At 56.2% G+C, this 20,487-nt stretch overlaps 1 protein-coding gene and 1 long non-coding RNA gene across 6 annotated transcripts in view; both read right to left on the minus strand.

The window, feature by feature from the left end:
- Positions 1 to 41: 41 nt before the first annotated feature.
- LOC123616910 (uncharacterized) lies at positions 42 to 11,306 on the minus strand. 2 transcript variants are annotated; one of them, XR_006724973.2, is made up of 4 exons: positions 9,931 to 11,306; positions 8,021 to 8,097; positions 6,289 to 6,416; positions 42 to 5,428 (listed from the first exon to the last, which is right to left on the minus strand). It is a non-coding gene; the product is annotated as an uncharacterized LOC123616910 (long non-coding RNA). The 2 variants fall into 2 exon arrangements; XR_012502737.1 differs by having other exon boundaries at positions 9,835 to 11,306.
- A 370-nt stretch (positions 11,307 to 11,676) lies between these two features.
- ARID3B (AT-rich interaction domain 3B) overlaps positions 11,677 to 20,487 on the minus strand; it is a 48,009-nt gene continuing 39,198 nt past the window's right edge. Inside the window, exons 5-9 of one of the 4 annotated variants that reach the window (XM_010955256.3) lie at positions 19,605 to 19,788; positions 18,105 to 18,382; positions 17,733 to 17,987; positions 16,235 to 16,333; positions 11,677 to 14,215 (exon numbers count right to left, since the gene is read on the minus strand). In XM_010955256.3, the coding sequence (XP_010953558.1) occupies positions 14,052 to 14,215; positions 16,235 to 16,333; positions 17,733 to 17,987; positions 18,105 to 18,382; positions 19,605 to 19,788 (980 nt within the window). In that variant the 3' untranslated portion in view covers positions 11,677 to 14,051. Of the gene's footprint in view, positions 14,216 to 16,234; positions 16,337 to 17,732; positions 18,383 to 19,604; positions 19,789 to 20,487 lie in introns of all 4 variants that reach the window. The other 3 variants (XM_010955257.3, XM_074354167.1, XM_074354166.1) reach the window with 3 other exon arrangements.

Genomic DNA, 20,487 nt, shown 5'->3' on the forward strand with positions numbered 1-20,487 from the left:
TCGGAGATTCTGAGTTGCCGTTCTTGCCTGGGCTGCGGCCACATCAGCCAGGTTTCATCCAAGGGTTTCATCCAGTAAGACGAGGTGAGAGGACTCCGGTGTCTCCTCTTCCTCCTACCACTTCGTGTTGCCCGCGGTTTCCATGGCTCCTGGAAGCCAGGATGGCTTGGGTAGCTGAGGGCAGAGGAGCTCAGAGGGGCTCCTGTCCCCAGCCCTGCCCTGAGTGCTAAGCTCTGAGGAGGTAAGTCGGGCTTGTCTTCCCACCAGCCCTCCCACCACCGAGAACCCAGAAGTCCTTTCCTCCCAGTAAAGAGGCAGAGCACTCTTTTTCGGAAGTAGAACAGGAGCCATCTCCTGGCTCCCTCTCTAAAAACTGTAGTTCAGCAGCTATCCTGCCTGAAATTCTTCCATTAGAGCCTCATTCTTTGTCTTTTTGTTCCTAAAAGAATTCACACCTAGAAGAGAGACAGAGTATGAGCCACTTGGAAACAGTGAAGTAATTCCCCCATCCCCAACTCATCCCACCTCACCTCCCTCAGCCCTCCAGTGCTGGTTGGCTGAGACCTTGGCAACTGGTAGCTGGAGAGATCAGGGGCCACATTCAGAGGAGGTTTGCTCCATGCTCTCTGCCCATCAGGCCCAAGCTCTTTGTCCAGGCCTCAAGCCATGTGCCTGCCAACTCTTTTCTGTGTGGGTTGAGGACAAGGAAATGTCCCTGCCCTGCACCTGCCACCAGCCACCTGAGCCCCACTGCAACTCTTGTTGCCTTTGATTTCCCTTTTGCCCCCCTGGGCTCCTGGCTCCGCTCACCTCCCCCTCTAGGTCCCAGCTTCTCTGATCCCCTCTTCGTCCTGCTGGCCTTGCTCTCTTCTGTCTCCCACATCTATCTTTGCCTTTTCCAGCAGTGGATAATTCACCTTCAGAACTTAGCCCCAGGGTCACCTCTCTGGAAAGGCTTCCTGGGACCCCCAAGGGACGATCAGGTTCCCTTCCTCATGCTCCCATAGGACTCGGTGGCTGTGTTTTCCTCTGTGCTGGCTTTGAAAGCTCAACAGCCTGGCCTGTGCCACTCCCACTCCAGCAGACCATGAGCACCCAGCCCCAGCCAAGTCAGGAAAGCTCAGGTTCTCAGTAGGGGCTTGGGGCTGCCCGTAGAGAGCCCCTGCCTCTAAATGGGAAAGACAGAGCATCTAGGCAGAGTGGACCTGGGGGTGCCGTGCCAGGGCGTGGGAGGTGGGGGCCGGGCCCAGTCCTCGTGTTCCATTTTGGAGACGCCTTGTGTGGTGGTGAAATGCTGGGGAGACAGCTCAGCAGGGAGCTCAGGAACCTGAGCCTGGAGTCAGGAGAAAGGAGAGAGTCAAGGTGTGTGGAAGGTAGAGGGCCTGGTGCGTGGTGGTATAAACCTGAGCAGGGAATGTGTCAGGGAATGCGAGGAGTGGGCAAGTCAGTTATGGCTCAGGGCCCCCATCTTACAGCTGAAGCTATGAAAGCCAGAGAGGTACTGGAACAGTGACTTAATCTGAGGGCTTCTGACTCCCCACATACAGTAAAATACAGTGTCCCCCCAAAATTTTCCCCTGACTCTTGCCGTTTCTAGACTCCCATACTGGGAAGGAGAGCAGCAGGGGTGGAGGAACATGGCCTAGTTCACAGTGGACTGACTACCTGCATGACTCAGGGCAACTGACTTCCCCTCCGAGCTTCAGGACCCCACTCCAAACCTGGGAGGATCAAATGAACCCGTTGTTCAGCAAGTGGCCGGGACAGAGTCAGCACCCACAGATCATGGAAACTGTTCGAACTGAGAACTGTTTAGTGAGGTTGGGGCTGGTGCTTATTTGAGATCTGAATCCCCAGGGAGAATCTTGTACCAAAGGTTGGAGTTAAAGGGTTTAAATGCACACTTGGCCCCAGGGCCCCGGTTTCTACATCTGAGGAGGGGCTGGTGCTCTGGGAGGGCAGGTGTGCCCCAACTCCAGGGTCTCCCCTCTGTCCTGCTCTCAGGACCCACTGAGGCAGAGCCCCATGGACCTGATGCCTGGATCTGCCTGCTCTCCCCAGCACTCCTGTCACCTCTGGCCACTGGACTGTGCCTGCTCACTGAGGCCCACTGAAGGATGCAGATGGGTGTAGGGAAGATGGGCACAGCAGTCCTTGGGGCTCAGGCCAAAGCCTGGCTCCTTTTTCCCTGGCAGGTGCTCAGATAGGACCCCTGAGCAGGCCTGGAGGTGGTCAGAGAAAGACCAGGGGGTGTGGCTGGCTGAGAGCAGGTGGCAGTGGGCCAAGCTGGCTGGCCACCTCTGGGTGGCACTGGAGGCCCCATCCAAGCAAGCACAGGTGCTGCAGAAATGGGAGGGAATGCAGGCTGGTAATCGACAGGGCCTGATGAGAGCTGCTGGCTCTGAAGCAGAAAGTCAGGCCCTGATCCTCTTCCCCAGTCTTCCTTGCTTGTTCACAGCCCCAGGGTGGTCCTCTGAGCTAGCAAGTTCCCCTTACTAGGCTGAAAACTCCAGAATGCTCAGGGCTGGTGCCCACGTCTGGTATCATGTTCTCAGGAAGAAGTCTTGTCGGGGTCTGGGGCATCCAAGGGAGACAGACGGGAACTGATTCCCCAACAGGGCTGCCATGTTGAAAGTGTCATCTCTGTGAATGGCACCTCTGGAGGTGTGTGGTGCATTACCTGGTGTGGCTGGGAACTGTGGACAGAAGCAAAGAAAGGGCCAGAGAACCTGTAGCCTCCCCCCTCCCCTCAAGAGTCAGAGGGAAGGAGGTGGCTAGTTTTAGCTCAGTGGATAGAAGAGTTTCCTTAGAAGCCCAGCCACCCCTGGTGAAGCTTCTATCCCCAGGGAGGAAGAGAGGGCTATGCAAACTGAGGCTCCTACGGGAGGTACCCAGCATCCCTGCCCCAAGTGAGGGTATGGACAGTACCACCCTATGATGGCCTGGATACCTCAGCCTTTAGTGACCTGGGGGTCTCAGTCCATAGCTGACCCTCCTAGAGCCATTATTCCCTACCAGGCTGGGGACCCAGTTGACACGCCTGCCACTCTCTAGCATTCCACAGCAGCATCCCCTGTACTCTTGCTGGAGCGCCAAAGCCATCAGGAGCTGGGCTGGAGAGGTGATGTGTCTCAGGTCCAGCTGGAGGTGAAGGGTTGTACATCTGGAAGCTGTAGTGATAACAGCTGGGCAGCTCCCCAGAGCCTTGAGGCACAGTCCCATGTGTACAAGTCAGGGCACAGGTCCATGCTGGGCCCCTAGCTGGGCTTATCACAGCTGGTGAAGCAGGGAGCTCAGGTGAAGCTCGTGGAGTCAGCCTGCTTTATCAGGGGTTGCAGACACTGCCCTGCCCAGGGTGGGGGATGCATGTGTTGAGGCTGGTCCTGCCCTCTCCAGGGGCTCATGCTGCCTCTAGCCCTCCCCCAAGTAGGTGGACTGCTCCCTGGCCTGCCTGGAGCAGGAGAGGCACCAACTATGGGGATCCCAGGGACAGAAGGAGTGGAGGAGGCCAGACCAGGACATGGAAGACAAGTGAGGGTGCCAGGAGTGGGGGAGGAGTGGAGTGGCAGAGGATGGGCAGACAGTCTCTTCTGCCCCCAGTACCCTGCTACTGCAGATAGAAGTGGAAAAGGCCCAGTGGTTTTTCGACAAGATGAGCCGACAGCCCCTTGAGCTGGAGCCCAGCCTGAGGACCCCTGGAGTAGGGATGACCAGAGCCCTCCTCCAAGTGGGTGCATGGCAGGGCCCGTGTCCAGCCCTGCCCTGTACTTCATCCGGGTCATCAGTCTTGGAGCAGCAGCCAGGGAAGGAGGGCAGTGCAGGGGCTTCTGTTCAGCCCAGAGGGGATGCTTCTCTCCCTAACATTTGGAAAGAGCTTGTGATCACCCAACTGGCTCCTCTTCTGCTTCAGATGGGAAAACAGCCCAGAGGGTAGGGAAGAACTTGTTCAGGGTCATAACACTGTGGTTGGAGACTGGGAGGCGCCCCCTGGACTGAGCGTAGCTGCAGGAGATGCTGAGAAGCAGAGATGGGATGGCATCGGGACCCAGGCACTTCAGGGCTCAGACAGAGTCTTGATGGGGGCAGCTGAGAACCCTGCACAGGCTCAGGATACAACCCACCTGTGGGAGCGGCCGCTGATGCTCACCCAGGTGGGTCAAGACAGCTGGCAGGCTCAGCCCTGCAGGGAACACAGGGCATGAACTGAGCCAGGCTGTGCTTTTCTGTGCTGGGAGGGCAGAGCAGCAGGTGAGCCTGGGCCCTCGTCCTTGCAGGATTCTGAGGGACTCCACTGAAACAGCACCCTCTGCTGGTGGACACCCAGGTACTGTCCAGACGTAAATCATTTGGTCTGGAGTCGGAGGAGCCCCTGTGGGCTGGGTGGTCAGAGGCCTCCTGGAAGGGTTGAGTCTCAGAGGATGCGGAGGTCAGGAACGCTGGGGGGAGGGGGCTGCGTCGGTAAAGGCCTGTGGGCTAGCTTGAGCAGATAGATCTCAGTCAGGTGAGCCCCACGGCCCTGAGGCTAAGCCATGACTGGGTGGAATGAGGGTCTTCACAGGTGAACAAGAGACTCTTGGAAGAGCTGGGTCAGAGTGACCAGTGGCTTGGGGCCTGCCTGGAGCAGCTGCAGCAGTTACAAGGAGAGAAGCTGGAGCTGGAGCGCTGCGTGCAGGCCCTGGAGGCAGAGAGTGTTCGGTTGCTTGGGGAGCAGTCGGTGCAGGTAGCAGTGCTGGGGGCGGCCCTGGGCCAGGAGGCCTGGCAAGTGGCTGCTGGGGCCCACCTCTCAGTGTCTAGGCCCGGCTGGAGTGGGGGTCCTGTTCTCACACTGGGTGAGATGGCCTGTGGGCAGGAGGTGGGCCAGCCTCTGTCACAGATATTGAGGGGAAAGGCCCAGAGCCCCAAACCCTAAGTCACATGGCCAAAGGCAGACTCTCTTCCCCAGGAATCAACACTCCTGGCTGTTACAATGGCTCCTGTACGGGAGCATGTGGGAAATCTATCCGCTTCAGCAAGTCCTGTCTCCCCTACACATGGCTGAGCCCCTCCTGCTGGCCCAGGGCCAGGCTGGGGAGGTGAGATAACCTTAGCTGCTGGGCTCACTGGGATGCTTGGGAGAGGAACTGCTCAGGACAGAGGGTTGTGTGTGTGCAGGGAACCATGAAGGAGGCATCTCTGTCCCAGTCCCCAGCCCAGCTATCAGGATGTGGTGAGGACATCCATGCAACTTGGACAGGAATCATTGAAAATGGGTGAAAACAAGGTGTGGGTGATCTGAGGTCCATGCTGTGCCTATTTCTACTATTTCCCCATTTCTACTAGCACACTTCAGCTCCAGGAGGCACCAGTGCCCCACTGGAAAGAGCCTGGAGCAGGAGGAATCACATCCCAGGCTTCATGAGAAGGCGTCTGAGTACAGGTGGCAGCTGCCCTGAAATTTAAAGAGGAAGAACTGCAGGGACTCCAGAGGCCGAATGGGGCCTGGCTTCCCCAGGCGCCTACACTCTGTCCACCCCTTTCCCTCCCCACCCACAGCCTCCTCCTCCCCATTCTCTTCCCTACCGCCCAGTCTTTCCTGCTACCTGCCAGTGAGTCTCTTCCGGCTTCTTAGGATCCGCCCTGACTTTATCTTACACTTCCTTCCCTTCTGCCTCTTCCTCCTTGAGCTCCATCAGTCTCCACTCATTCATTAGCATTTACTAAGCAGCTACTACAGGTCTGGCCCTCTTCCATACACAGGAGAACCAGAGTCCAAGCAGATCACTCCCTGGCCCTGAAAGTTTCTGGTTTGGGAGCACATAATCATCAAGCATGATTTATGAGTTAATGTGCCTGAAGAGGGGAAGGGCATAATGGAAGCTGAGGAGGGCTCACTGGGGTGGGGTGAGGTGGGGACCACCTGGGGTCAGATGACCCTAAAGTCTTCCCCCAGCCTGGTACCAGGGACCTAGTGCAAAAAAGCAGATGGTCCAGGCTCTGCCAGAGTCACCAGCCCCTTCCTCTCATGGGGTCTCAGCTTCCCAGTCTGTATGATGCGTAAACTCCCTGCCCTGGTCCCTGTATCACCTGGGGGCTCAGGGCCAGGGTATGGGGCCTTTTGGACTCAGGAAGCCCATCTGCCCATAAATGGACAGTGCAGGGAGACAGGGGAGGATCTAGAGACGGAGGGGGCTTTGGAGATGTGAACCTGCCCTCAGGAGGCTCTCGGACTGGATGGTATTAGTCATACAAGGAACACTGAGGGAGGGTCACCCACCAATATTTTTGGATTTAGGGAAAATTTTTAGTCACCTGTCAGTCTGGCAGGGAAGAAAGAGGCCATCTTGCTCTTCCCTCTCAGTGCTGTTCCATCAGCCTCTCCCAGCACCTGACAGGCATCTGTCCCTTCTCTGGGTCAAGGTGTATTCCCAGGCAGGCCCCTGTGAGAATGGAGTGGGGCGATGTCCTTGGGGAAGCACCAGACCAAGACAGGAGCCAGCAACCCCCCACCCCCATTCCCAGACTTCCCTGCAGGTGGGCTCCGAGCTAACCCAGATGCGGGCTAAGTGTGAGAAAGTCTGGGACGTGCTGAAAGCTCGGGACTCAGAGCTGGACGCTCAGCAGCTGGCCCTAGAAGGCGCCCAGAACCAGGTGCTCAGCACTGCCCCCACCGCTGGCCTCTGCCAGGCCCGTGTGGCGAGGGAAGGACCCAGTCTCCCCTGCCCAATCCCTGATCACAGCATGGCCACTGGCTTTCCCTCCCCAGAGTCAAGTCCCTCTCAGGCTCTCACCACCACTACCCCACTTTCCTTTGATCCAGCCCCAGGGTACCTGGGTGTGAAGGGCTCTTAGAGAGAAACGTCTTCCCTCACAGAGATGCTCATCAGGCCCCACAGCTCCTCCTCTTCCCCTGAGGATTGGGGGCAGGTGGCACGGGGCATTTGGGGACATGCTGCCAAGAGAGCCCTCTCATTCCCTGGGGGGACATTGCTGGGCCTGGGGCCTGATATGTCTCCCCATCTGCCTTCTCTCTGAAGAGGGAGATTCAGGGGAAGAAGCAGGAGGGGTGTGGCTAGGTGGGCTCTGGGGGCACAGGGAGTTGGGACGTCTGGGTTTCTGGGCCTGGGCTCACAGATTGAAGGAGAGTGGCCTTCAGAGCCTATAAGTCCTGGGCTCAGGTCAGCTCTACCACCAACCAGCTCACTGAGCAATAGCAAGTCTGACTTCTCTAAGCGTCAGTTTCCTTATCTGCAAAATGGGGATACTGACAGTACCTAGCTCAGAGGACAAAGGGAGGATTACACGGGACAGTGCATGCTGCACAGTGCCTGTTTCCAGTCCCCCTGAGCCTCCTGACCCCTGGGGTCCAATTTGGGTGAGTCAGTATCAAAGACATAAAACCAAAGGGGTGTGCCCAAGGCCAACTACTTGTGGTGCTTTAGTCGCAAAGTCTATTTATCCAAATGTTCCACAAACAAGGAATTGTTTTCACTTCTTATTAAGTTCAGGAAACAGTTTGATATAAAGTGCCGCCATCAGTGATACACAGTGTAGCACATTCCAGGGCCTGGAGCCTGAATACTGTCTATGCTTGGATACTGTTTCACTCTGACCAACAGCCTCTTCTTTATGACCCTGCATGGAGGAGCTTGATGGGTGGGGGCTCCCGTCCTTTGCCTCAGCTGCTCTCTGGGAACCCCAAGGGAAGGGGTCAGATCCGTCAGTGCACCCTCAGGCTGAAACTGTGTCCTCAGGGAACAGAAGCTGATGCAGCTGTGAGCATCAAGGATTCCAGCACCAGGAAGACAGGAACCGCCAGCCACCTCTCAACCCCTGAAGGTTGGGGATCCTCTAGAGGGGCAGTGGGAGTGACCCCTGCCTCCCTGTGAGACCCAGACCCAGCTTCTCTCTCTGCCTTTGTCTCCCCATCTGCAAGTTGGAGGGGAAACAGGCTCAAAGGGCCCTTCCAGCGTGGGTCTTTGCTGGTTCTGGATTCCTCAGCTGGTTTCCCCCTTCCCTGCCCAGAGCTGGAGCCACCCCATACCTGGCCCCTGCCCTGCCTCTGTGCCACTTGTGGAGATCAGCTTCTCCTCCATCTGCTCCCAGATCTCAGCCACAGCCCTGGAACCACAGAAGAGAGGAGCATCTGAGAAAAACTGGCAGCCAGGGGCAGTGCACAGGCTGGGGAACAAAGGCGGTGTGGAGATTGAGGTCCCGAGCCACCAGGGAACAGCTTCATAGTCTCACTTTGCAGCACAAGAGAATAAGGTCAGCCCCAGTCCACCCCTGGACTGACAGGCCTCAGAGAACCAAGGACTTCTGAGGAGAGGGGAGGCCCCTGTGGCTATGCCTTTAGCCCCCAAGGCCAACGTGTTCTTAGGGCCTGAGGCCTATTATAGGTAGCTGCAGTCAGAGGCTGTCCTTGTCCCCCACCTGCCACGAGGCCTAAAATGCTCATGTTGGCAAAAGGTTCCTGACTCTCAGTGGATGAGGCCACCTGGTCCTTTCCCAGGGAGGACCCTGTGGCTAGGAGTAGAGCTGGGCAGATAGTGGCCAGTGGGGATGCTGGCATCCTTGTGGGGCTTCGTTGGCTCACTGACTGCCCCAGTGCCAGCAGGGTGATGACTAGGGACCCTGTGTCTTACTGGTGAAGGCCTTGGGCACTGGACTTTAGACTTCTCAAAGTGAGTTCTCATCTACTTGTGCTTCAAGTCACTCTACAGTCTCCATTTCACAGACAAGAAACTGCCCAGAGAAGGCCAGTAATTTGCCATAGGTTACACAGCAAAACAGCAGCTAAACGCCCTGTTTCCCTAACCTGTCGCAGAAAGGTGGTTTCTCATTTCAGACTGCCTATTCTGAGCTTGACAGCATGACCACCTTCAATGGCCATAGGCCAGGCCAGCTTAGGGTTGACATCCTCCTTGAGGTCATCTGGCCATTTTTGTTTTTCTGAACTTCCCTCCCTCTGCTGTGTGGTTCCCTCCCCTACAGAGCTCTGTGAGCTGGGCTACATGCCCCCAGAGTCAACGGTGTCACTGAACATTCCCTCTATCTACTGCCTTAAGTGAAGCCAGGTTTTGGAGCGGGGGTTTCTATGGCAGGGTGAAGGGCTGTTTCCCTGGCATCGTCCTTTGCAGAATATACTCTGTCCCACTGCCATCCACATGGCTGCTGTGGGGGCTGCCAAGTTCTCAACTGATTGATTCAGCACTGGATACTGAACCCTCTGAACCAATGGGCCCCTTCCTGGGATCACCGGACTCGAAACAAGAGTAATTTTTCCAGAGCTGAAGACTGGACACATAAAATGGGGGAGCTGTCAACTGCCTTATTTTTTTCTGCGGAAAAAGCTGGATTTCAGTGACAGCCAGCAATTCCCAGAAAGTGGAATTGGGATGGAGAGGTTTTGGTTCAGTCCAGGGCATCTCTTGCATGGAGAAGATACAAACTTGACCTTTGGGATGGTCGTCTCACCTTGCTCTGTGGCTCAGGAAAAGAGAAATACCTTCCACGGGCACTGCTTCTGGGTTCCAGACCTTCCTGAGGTCGGCTCCAGGCCCTGCTGCCCTCGGGCTCCTCCACACACCCAGGAGTCGGAGAGTAAGTGTCCCTTCTTTCTGCTCACGTGAGCCTGAGTAGTTGGGGTCCCTCGCCAGGGAAACACCCCCACCCCTGATTTGGGGGTGTTAGAAGTTAGAAGGCGGCCCTCCTGCCCTGAACGAAGGCCCTCCCTGGAAGCCAGGCATCACCTCTCCACCGGCTTACTCTCAGTTTGTATCCCTAGCAGAGGGCCACTCCCCCGCCCCTTGGCCTCCTTGTGTGTCCCTGTCTCCCAGCTGCTGCCGGGGCGGGTACCTCACTCTCTTCAAGCGCAGCGGGACCCCGCACTCTTCCCAGTCCTGCTTTTTTGGTGGTTTCTTCCTCGACTTCGTTCCGGGGGTGATTACAAACCTTCTCTTTCAAAAGGCTCAAGCCACCAACTCCCCTCTTTTTTCCAGGCAGTGACCTGCACTCCGCTTCACAGGGACGCAGGCGGAGGCGCGCTCTGCGCGCGGGCTTTCCTCCCGGCGCCGTGCGGTCCCAAGTCCGCCCCAGTCGCTCCGCCCCCTCGCCCCATTGGCTGGGCGGAGGGCACGTGCCCCATCCTGGCCAATGAGGTGGGGGAGGCCGCGGCGCGTGACCAGGAACGCAGCTCCCGCTGGGGCGTCAGGTGAAGTCGCGAAGCAGAGCCGAGACGTGGGATAATCAGACACCCACACCATCCTCCCTCTCGTCACTGCTCTGGGTCCCCGCTGCCCTCACTGAAAGTAGGCACACGAGGGAGAGGTAAGGGCAGCTGCGTTAGAGTACATTCCTAGCCCTGCCATTCACCAGATATGCGCATTTCTGCTCGTTTCTTCATCTGTAAAATGAATAAGGTCACTGCCTCACAGGTCTGTGGCTGGACTCTTAAACGAGATACTGTGTGCTCAGCGCTCGGGTTAGGGTACAGACTCTAGACTTTGTAGCCACTGACTTAGAACCCTGTGCCCTTCTCACACATCTTGGACCTCACGTTGGTTACTCGACCTCTCTGTGCCCGTTTCCTCATTTGTTAAATGTGGATAATAGTTCCACCTTATAAATGTGTAGAGGATCAAATGAGTTAATTCACGCAAAGAACTTAAACAGCACCTGGCACACACCAGTGTTCAGTCATTGGTAGTTTCACAGCCACGTATTACCACCAGAGCCGTCATGTGTCCTGCGCACATGTGGAGAGTTCCTTTGGGGTGCAAATCTGGGAGCAGAACTGTTGGACCCCAGGGCATGTGCATGTCACTAGGTAATGCCAAAGTGTTTTCCAGAGTTAGACTAATTTCGACTTTATCCAAGCAACCTGTGAGAGTTCCCATTGCTCCCCATCCTCCCCAAGACCTGGTATTGTAAGACTAAAGTTTGTGCCATGACTGCTGGCTCCAGATCACCCTTCTAGAAAAGCCTCTTTCTAAGCCTATGTCCTCCTTAAAACATGCCAGCAGTGCCCTGATGCTCAGAGGATGGTGCCCAAATCCCTTAGCCTGGGATCCATCCCGGCCCCAGCCACACTTTTTTCCAATCACCTCCTCCACCGCTAGGCACTACCCACAGTCCCCCAGTGCCAGGTCCTTTGATACCACCAAGTTTCCATACCTATCAGTTCCTCTGCTGGAATGCTCCTCCTCACATGTCCAGTTGGCAATCTCATTCTTCTAGCTGAAATGTCACAGCCTCTGGGAAGCCTTCCAGAGATTCCTTAGTGAGCTTCTCCAGCATTTATCTGCCCACTGGTCCCAGTCATTCTATATTCTACAGACTCAGTTTTTGTCTAGGTAATTGTGTGAGCCTCCCAGATGGGAATGTGAGACTTCAGTAGGAGTGCAAAGAGGGCTTGCTAATGGAGTGAACCTCTGGCCTTGTGCCTGCAAGGACCCTGGCGTAACACCTGGGGAGCCAGTTTTGGTGATCAGGCAATGTCAAAGGTGCCCAGCTAATACAGAAGACAGGATGAGAGTTAAGTGCTTTGGGGAAAGGATGGATGAGCAGTGGAGAGAAAGTTCAGGAAAAATCAGGGGATCAGAGGAGCAATTTAACTCACCCCCTTTTTCTCTGAAGGCCTTCACCTCTTCCCTAATACAGTCCAATGAAACAGTCATTACAAGTGCCCGCAAGACCCACTTGTGTGAAGAGGTAGAGGTTTATTGAAATATAAACATTCGAGAACATGTAAGATAGAAAATAACCACAACATATACAGACACTTGCTGCAAGAGGACGTCTGAGGTATTTATCCACTGCCTAGGCTACCCATGTGCTATCACATTTTTCCTGGTTAGAATACAAGTAAGATGGGGAGAGGGAGGGGACAGAGCAGCCCTGGCCAACGGCTGCCATGTGGTCTCAGGGCTGCACCATCAGGGAAAGCTTCTTTTGGCCCAGGGCCCCATTCTGGGGGCGCCTGCAGGCTCTCCCACCCTTGGGCTTTCAGGCTGAGACCCGGCTGTTGGCCCTGAAGGCTCTGAGGGCTCCCTGGGAAGGTAAAGCTGGGCAATCTGCTTGGGGAAAGGAAGAGGACCCAATGACCAGGAAGAAACAGTGCGCCGTCCTTGCGTCCTCTGGGTGGTTAAAGTCCATCCTTCATGACCAAACCCCTGAGAAAGACACACTGGCCAAATGTCTGTGATGCCTTCAGGTGGGCCCAGTGCCAGCCGACTGGGCTCCTCCCTGGCACAGACCCCAGACACCCTTCTCTGCCCAAGCCCTGCACTGGCCTGGTGGGTAAGGTAGGAAGGCTTCCGAGGCCAGGGGAGGGGCAGCCCCCACTGGATGGGGCTGTGTGTGTGTGTGTGTGTGTGTCTGCGTGCGCGTGCGAGTGCGGGGTGTGGGGGAGGGGAGAGAGAAGATGCAGTCCAGCAAAGCTGCAGTTCACTGGGCTGAGGTATCTGTTTTGTGCTCAATCTTTTGATTTCCCTTTCCTTTCCTTTCCTAGACAGGGATGAACGTCAGCCACGAGTGGGCTTGTGCCACTGTGGGCTGCCGCCGCCGCAGCCCACCGGCCTCATGGTGGGTGGGGGGTTCTACTGAGCACTGCAGGGCTGCCTCGACTGAGAGGTGGGCCCTGTGTGAGAACCCCTCTTCTTTACAACACAGGGGCAGCCTGCTCCACCCCAGAGCTCTCTCAGCATCTCCTCACCTTCTGGGACAGCTTGAGCTCTGACGAGCCCGCACCTGTCCTGAGGAGGGAATGCTGAGTGAGAGGGAGATGCCCTGGCCCCACTCTGCTGAGCTGGGCGTAGGGATGTGGGACTGCCCCACTTCTGGCCAGAAATGGGTCAAGGGCCATCTTGAGAACCAGTGTGGTTTCAGGACCCAGCCTGTGCGAGAGCCAGCCTCTCCGTTCCACCTCATCCTGCCACTGCAATCCCTGAGTCATCTCTCCTGCGGCCTCCCCTGCCTCCTCGCTGGGGTCATGGGGAAGGGCCGGAGGGGCTGGGGTACCAAATCATTTGCTCGGCTTTGGGGGTGATCGGCTTTCGTTTCTTTGGTGCTACAATAACAACAATAAAAATTTTAAAGTAAAAAAAACAAAAGTCAGCAAACACATATAAAAAAGATTTCAGAGATGCAAATACTTCCTGAAGAATCAAACATCAACAATTACAAATCTGAGGTATTTCAATGAACCTGACATTGGCAGGTTTGGGGATGCTGGGGCTGAGATGGCCCCATGAGAAGGGGGGCCCAAGGGACAAGTGGGCTGTTCCTGGGAGAGCTGGCAAACCCGGCTGAGTGGGGCGTGAGGTCTGGGAGGGTCAGAAAAGGGTCAGTGAAGAGGGTGCCAGGGCCTGACCGGGCAGCCCCTGCAGCTCTGCCTCTCCCTTGGCAATGTCCAGCAGGCCCTGGGTCCTGAGGACTGCCCTCACGAGCCCTTTCCTGGGACCATTAAAAGGGGGATATGGGGCCCTGAGGACTGCTCCAAGACTTGAATCAGAGGGACCTACACCCCAGGAACCACTCATGGTAGGCAAAGTGGGCTGGGAGTGGGAGGACCCCATCCCATGCTCAGCAGATTAGAACCATGAAGGCATGCTCTTGGCTCCTAGCAGCCCCACATGGGAGTTAAAGACTGGGGGACTGAGCAGGGGAAGAGACCAGTGACCCTGAGGTCACGGCCAAAGGCAGGGGAAGGAAAATAAATTAAAGGGGAAGGGATGTGGAGGGCCTCCAGCCCTGTGTCAGCTTACAGATTGTCAATACACTGTGCCCGGGATGGGAGGTGGCCTGGGAGCCCTAGAGGAAGCTGGACGCCCACAGACCCCGCCCAGTTCTCCAGGACAATCCCTGATTGAACAACGCTGCCCTGTTCAGGCCCCTCCAGCCTCCCCCTGTCCCTAGAGTACAGCAGGACCTGAATGCAGCCTGTACAGATGGACACGTCCAAACTCTCAACATCTGGCCAAATGGGGTTTGACGTGGTCTCCGTGAGATGAGGTAAATGCTGTGCATCCCATCTCTCGGTGGGAGAGTGGGGAGTGAGAAGCTGGGTCCTGCCCTCAGAGGGACCAGCTGGTGGAGGGCTCTGCACTGGGGGTGCCCCGGGATGAGGTAGGACTTGGAGAGCAGTGAGAACTGCCGCTGCTGCTGGTGCTGCTGCTGATGCTCTGGGGAGCGGATGCTGTGATGAGGTGGACCACAGGCTTCTGGGCAAACAGCACACCTGGGGGCGGAGGAGGGGAGAAGCCAGTGTGAGCAGATGGGGAGAGAAGGGGTGGGCTCAGCTCACTGCACTGTATTTACCGCTGCCTAACTCTGTGCAAGGCTCCATGCTGGACGCCGCCCTGCCTGATAGGCTGGTGAGGGGGACAGAGTTATTTTGCGGAAACGTCACAAAGGCTCTAAGTGGAGTGTACCTAGGCTATTGTGGGAACAAAAAGGTTTTAGAGGGCAGGGAAAGTGGGTCGGGAAAGGCTCCAGGGGGAGCATGCCCGGACTTCTACAAAAAGTGGCCAAATTTAGAGAGGGAGATGGTGCGGCAGGCAGAGGGAATCTGAGGGACCATAGACAGAGCAGAGAGAGGTGGCAGGCATGCTGGAGGCTGACGCAGAGTGACCCACTGATGCTGGAGGCCAGGTCTGCGGCCCATGAGGCCGAAGAGCTTGAGGGCGAGGTAACCGAGGCCAGCATGCCTCTAGGCAGCTGAGGTCTTACCCTGTAGGGATCATAAAGCCCCTGAAAGTTTTAAGAAGGGGAGGACCACCCTGCAACATGTGAACACTATGTGGGGCTGGAAGGAGAGAGGCTGAACCGGGGCCGCGGCGGGGGTGCAGGGGAGGAGACAGTGGAGCAGGGGCATCTGCTCAGCTCTGGGGGCAACAGGCCCGGGGGGCTGGCTCTCAGGAACGACTTCCAGGGCCCTGGACTGGTGACCACACAGCTGCTGAGAAAAGGCACTGGTGGGACAGGATGGAGGCAGGTGAGGTGGGGGGAGCCTGCACTCTTCAGACTGCTCCCCATGCTGAAGGAGAAGGGCGAGAGGAGATGGAGATACAGGCATTGATCACCCCCTTCCCTGCTCTCCCCACAGACCACTCCCAGCCCCCACATCTCCAAGACCACCAGGGCACCACCAGAAGGCAAAGGACACCTGGGCCCTACCCACTGGCTCGCCCTGTCTCTGCCAGGGTCTGGGTTAGGCAGAGACCACTGAATGTGGCCTCGGAAGCACCAACTCTGTTGTGACTGGCAGGCACCTGGGCATCCCTGCTTCTCTGCGGGGTGCTTCCAGGAACTTGGTCCCTTCCCTAGCCCCAACCCTGATGGCCCCTGCAGGTGGCCTGGAGATCCAGAGCACGAGGCCCCAGGCCACCAGGACACCAGCCCCCAGAATAGGAGCGCCGGGAGAGAAAAAGCATGCCCCATGGAAATGCCCCTGGTGTTGATGGAAGGTGCAGCTCTAAGCCCTCCCCACTGGCCACCTCCCTGTCCCCTCTGTAGGACAGGTGGCCAGTGCCAGGCTCTGTGGCCCCCACTTATCAAGCTGCACTGAACATGAGTCAGCTGGGTTCCTAAACTCACCCCTAAACCAACAGAATGGGAGTGGGAAAGGATTGCTGTTTCTATGAAAACTAAGTTGAACACCTTGGAAAGACTTGGTGGAGGTGCTAAACGAACCAACGAACCAACTAACAAGCAGCTGTTTTTTAGATCAGATTTAGGGAAAGATAACTGTAAAAGCCTGGGGGAAAAAGTCATAAAAACACAGGCTGCTTCTGCTGCACTCAGACTCCTTTGCCTGTGTCTCCGTCCTTGGCCCATGACAGACAAGGTGTAGGAAGAGAAGAGCTGAACCCCAGTCAAAGAAAGGAGACTCATGCATTAGAAATTAGTGGTGCTGACTTCATGTGTGATACCATGTGAAGGCATGGATAAAGCTGATTGTGATTCTTCACATTAAACGACTTTTTCAATTAATGATCCAACTGATGGTTAAAAGGGTTAGACGAACGGTCTGTTATCAATCACTCTGACAAAGGTGGAGGGGGATCTGTCACCCTGTTAGCAATCCTCAGCCTCTCCTCGTTCAGAGGAACTGCTTTAGAACCTTGAGACTACACAGAAGGAAGCTGCGCCCGGGAAGGTGTTCAGATGGGGGGGAGTGGACAAGGGGGCCCTGCGAGGAGCTGCACTGAGGCTGGCCGCCACGGTGCCACCTCCCTCAGCTCATTGAGAGCCTCACCTGCATAGGTGGTGCCGTCGATGTCCACAGACATGTTGATGCTCCCGATGCTGCCTGTGGTCAGGTTCAGTGCTGTGGCCGAGGCCTCTGCTCTGTCTTCTGCTGGGGACAAGGGAGACAGCAGGCCCCGTCAAGCCTTCCAGGACTTCTGCTGTCCTCTCTGAGGCTCTCCCACCCTCCCGGCCTGGCCACAGCAGACTGAGGCCTCCCAGCATTAGAAGGTATCTGTATAACCTTCTCTTGAGCTAAGTCTTGAAGGAGAATCAGGCCGGCCAACGTCCTACTGCTTGCTTTCTCCACTGAACGACTTCACTTTGCCAACTCCCTCTACTCTCGGAGAAAAGGGATCACACAGGCAAGGAGGCTGACCTCGGCTGCTGGCTGTGCATGGATGCTTTCAACACAATTCAGCAAACCCTGCGCATCCACTATCCATCAGATTGGTGGTGGTGGATGGGAGGGGGACTGGAGATCAGTAAGACCCAGTCCCTGACTCTGAGGACTCACCTTGCCTCCTCTTCCCCTTAACAGGGCTGGGAGGTCCTCAAGGAGAAGGGCACTCCATCACAACTGGAGCACCTAGGATTCATAGAAGGCTGCAGGCGCTGGCTCACAGGGCCTCTGCCTGGCTCACCCTAGACCTTTTAATTATCCTTTCTCACACTGAGAGCCAAGAATTCTTCCAGACGGGCTGCCTCATCTATTAGCCTCTGGCTTGTGCAGGACCAGGGGTACCTGGCCTGAATGGGTGACAGAGCAGAGCCCTGCTGTCTGGGCCGTTACCTCTGGCTCCCTTCGGCTCCTCGCCCAGGGAAACAGGGGACAGGGAGGAGCTGTCTGGGAGTACACACAGCTCCTTTCACACCTGATTCTTCCCAACACAGCCTTCTCATGTTTGTTCTCAGGCAGAGTCAAGGGCAAGAATGGCAAAGAAAATGTGTGTGAGGGGGAAAGGGGAGAAAGGGGAACAAGGGACCCAGAGTGTGTGGTTTAGGGACCAAGAAGGTGGGGCACCTGAAAAATGAGGAGGGGAAAGGAAAGATGTCAGTTATGCTGCCAAACTTGTATTTCCTCCTTCTCGCTCTTCTGAGGGTCAATGGTAGCCTGGCCTGAGGCGGCTCTGGCCCCTCACTGAGCCTCGAGAAAGGAGGCGACGTCTTCCTCCCAGATGGTGAGCTCCTGGGTTGAAGGGCGACCCCTTTAACTGAGATGGGTCAAAAGACAGAAGGGACAGGGAAGACACTGTAGCTGTCCCTGGAGGTCCCTGGCTCCTCCTCCTTGAACAACTGCCTTTCCTTTCTGCTAGAGAACAGGGCACCACCTGAGGCTATTTCTGGTCCCCTGGAAAATGGCCCTGGCTTGGTGAACTAAGATCTCTGTGGTTACTGAAGCCCCAGGTGGCTCTCTGACCTCTAGACCCTTCTAGGGACCTGGACGCCCCCGGAATGTGAACAGGCCCTCGAACAGAGCTGGGGGCCGGTGCGGGGCTGGCGCTCACCCCTGCCGTTGATCCTGATCTTCATGGGCAGCTGGCGCGCCATGCTGAGGAGGTTGCGCTGGAAGGCCTGCTGCACCAGGCGCTGCTCCTCCTCCGACAGCCTGGACGCCTTCTTCTCAGGGGGCTCCCCTGACTCCAGCCGCTCCCGCAGATGCTCCAGTGTGGCCGTCCGGGTACCGGCCTGCTGGCCAGCCAAGGTAACGGGCACAGCCAGGCGATTTGGCACGGGCACGGTTGTCACTGGGACTCCATCACCTGACAAAGGCACCAGGGCTGGACCCAACCATAATCCATCCTCCCACTTGTGTCTTCGACCTGGGGAACTTGGTGCCCTTCCTCCCTGCCCTCCCTCCTCCCAAGGGCCCTGCAGACCTTTCCTGAGAGTGGCTGCTGGGGATATCCGAGGGCCGCTGGCATTGGTGCCACTGCCGGAGCCCAGCCCAAGGATGGGGAAGCGGATCTTGGGTGGAGAGAGGAGAGCAGGGGCCCCGGCAGCAGCAGAGGCAGCAGCGGGCGAGTAGCCGAAGAGGGAGGAGCTGTAGCTGGGCCTCCGGCCCTCCCTCCGGTTGCCGTCGATGGCTGCCTGGAGCTCGGCCGGGGAGCTCAAGGCCTTCTTCTCGCATTCGTAGGCATAGAGATACTTCATGTACCTGAAGGGAAGGGAGGAAGGAGGTAAGGAGAGCCATCTAAATCACGGCACCAGGACGGCCCAGCTTAAGTCAGTAGGTCTCTAGAAGCGGCCTGTGCGGAGCAGGCTCTGTCCTGTCGGATCACAGCCTGGTGCACTTGGCCGAAGAGGAAACTCTGCAAGGCTGGACACCTTGCCAGGCCCTCTGACTGTGGCCCAGTTCTAAACATGGCTCAAACTGGAGGCATCGTTCGTGAAGAGAAATAAACATCTTCGCTAATGTTTCATGTTTGCACGGCGCCCCAGGACCCTGCGAGAAAGGAGGCCCGTTTTACGATGTCTTTCTGGCTCCTCAATCTCCTCATGGTTCGGAGTCAGGCTGTCTCACAGGGGCACTTCTTCCCACTCTGCGCACTTCGGAGAGCCGCTCCTCTTTGCGTCAGATGCCCCACAAAGCAACTCTCGACCCAAGAACCTTGGGAGAAGAACTGCTATGCTGGCTGTCCCTCTGTCTCCAGTTTCTGCTCCAACAGATAAAACCCTCTACTTTTCAACAAGCCTGAACCTGCCACCTAACCCACAGGGAGCTGCTCCTGCCGCACTCTTCACAGAGTGATGCCCAGAGTTCCGAAAGAACATCTTCCCCTCTGTCCTCATCCTCCAATGTCACTCTTGCTCTCACTGCTTCTCTCACCCTGGTAATTAACTCAAATGGTTACAAGAATAGGTTACCAGTCCCAGAGGGGCCTGACTGCCTGCCTTCCTCCGGGTCCGTGGTTGCTGGGCAAGCTGAGTGGTGGGTGGGAAGGGCCAGGCTTAGGGTGGGGGTACTGTGTGGGAGACGATGTCCTGGTAAGAGTGTGGATTTCAGAGACAGAAGCCCAAGTGTGGATCTCAGCTCGACCACTTACTAGCTGGCATGGCTTTGACCAGACGATTTAACATCTGAGACTTCGTTTTTGTTATCTGGAAAGCAAGGATAATGCCTACTTTATGGAGTTGATGGTGAGGTTTGAATGAAACAGGATGTGAAGCAGCAGCACATAGGAGATGCTCAGGAAAGGGCAGCTCTCAGGATTATTTAGGTCCAGTGAGGGATTCGTCTGAGAAAGCTCCTGGCTCTTCCGGGAATTCCGCCCATCTTGCTCACTGTACAGTGGAATTTCCTTCCTTCCTCTCCTCTAGGTTAAAACATCCCCTTTCTCCAGCCTCGGCTTCCTTTCCCCAGGGCCCTAGCCACTCACTGGGTCCTCAGGGTGAAGGCGGCACTGGTGATGGACGTGGGCAGGTTCAGGCCTTTGGTGATCTCCCTCCATATCTTTTTGTTGATGATCTCTACGAGGCCCCCCTTCTCTGTCACCAACTTATACAGCATATACAGGTCCAGGATCTGCTTGGCCATGATGGGGATTCGGTTGATGGGGGTCCCTGTGATTGTGCAGAGAGAGAAAAACAGAGGGTTGTGTCATCATCAAGCAGAGAAGAAAAGACATCTGTGGATGCCCACCTTTGCTGAGCTGGAAATATGTTCATAAATCTGCTTAGCAGTATAATTTGACTCGAAATCCCAAAGCCTGGGACCTTTCAGACTAGTTGCCAGTTTTCTTTGGGATGAACAGGTCCAATCACAGGCTGTGTGGCCTTGGGTAAAACATATAGCCTCTCTGGGTCTTTTTCCCATCTGTAAATAAGAGGGCCAGACTAGATTACTTCAGAGATTATGATTATTACAATTGTTTTGCTGGCAGTGCGATTCCAGATTCTTTCCTAATGATCTGGTGGCTGGCAGTCCTCTGGAGCCTTTAGAAGCTATTCAGCTGCCTCCTCAGGGAAGTCCTTCCCTGACTCCCTAGACAAGGGAGGTCCTGCCCCATCATCCACCTGGATAGATCTCTGGGCTACTCTTTTGCAGCTCTCGGAGCAGTTTGTAACTGTCTTTTTATTTGCATACTGTCTGCTTTCTCCTTGTCTCCTCTCCTGCTGCAGGATGGAGAAATGGTTTTTTCTCTGCTGTGTCCCCGCTGTGTCAAAGGATCTGCTGGATACACAGGTCTCCCGGGGGATGAAAAGCCACTCAACAATTCTCTCCCCACTAATCACTCCACCCCCTCCCTGGCCTCTGAAAGA

The sequence above is a fragment of the Camelus bactrianus genome, chromosome 27, assembly GCF_048773025.1.
Source record: "Camelus bactrianus isolate YW-2024 breed Bactrian camel chromosome 27, ASM4877302v1, whole genome shotgun sequence".
Classification (NCBI taxonomy): Eukaryota; Metazoa; Chordata; class Mammalia; order Artiodactyla; family Camelidae; genus Camelus; species Camelus bactrianus.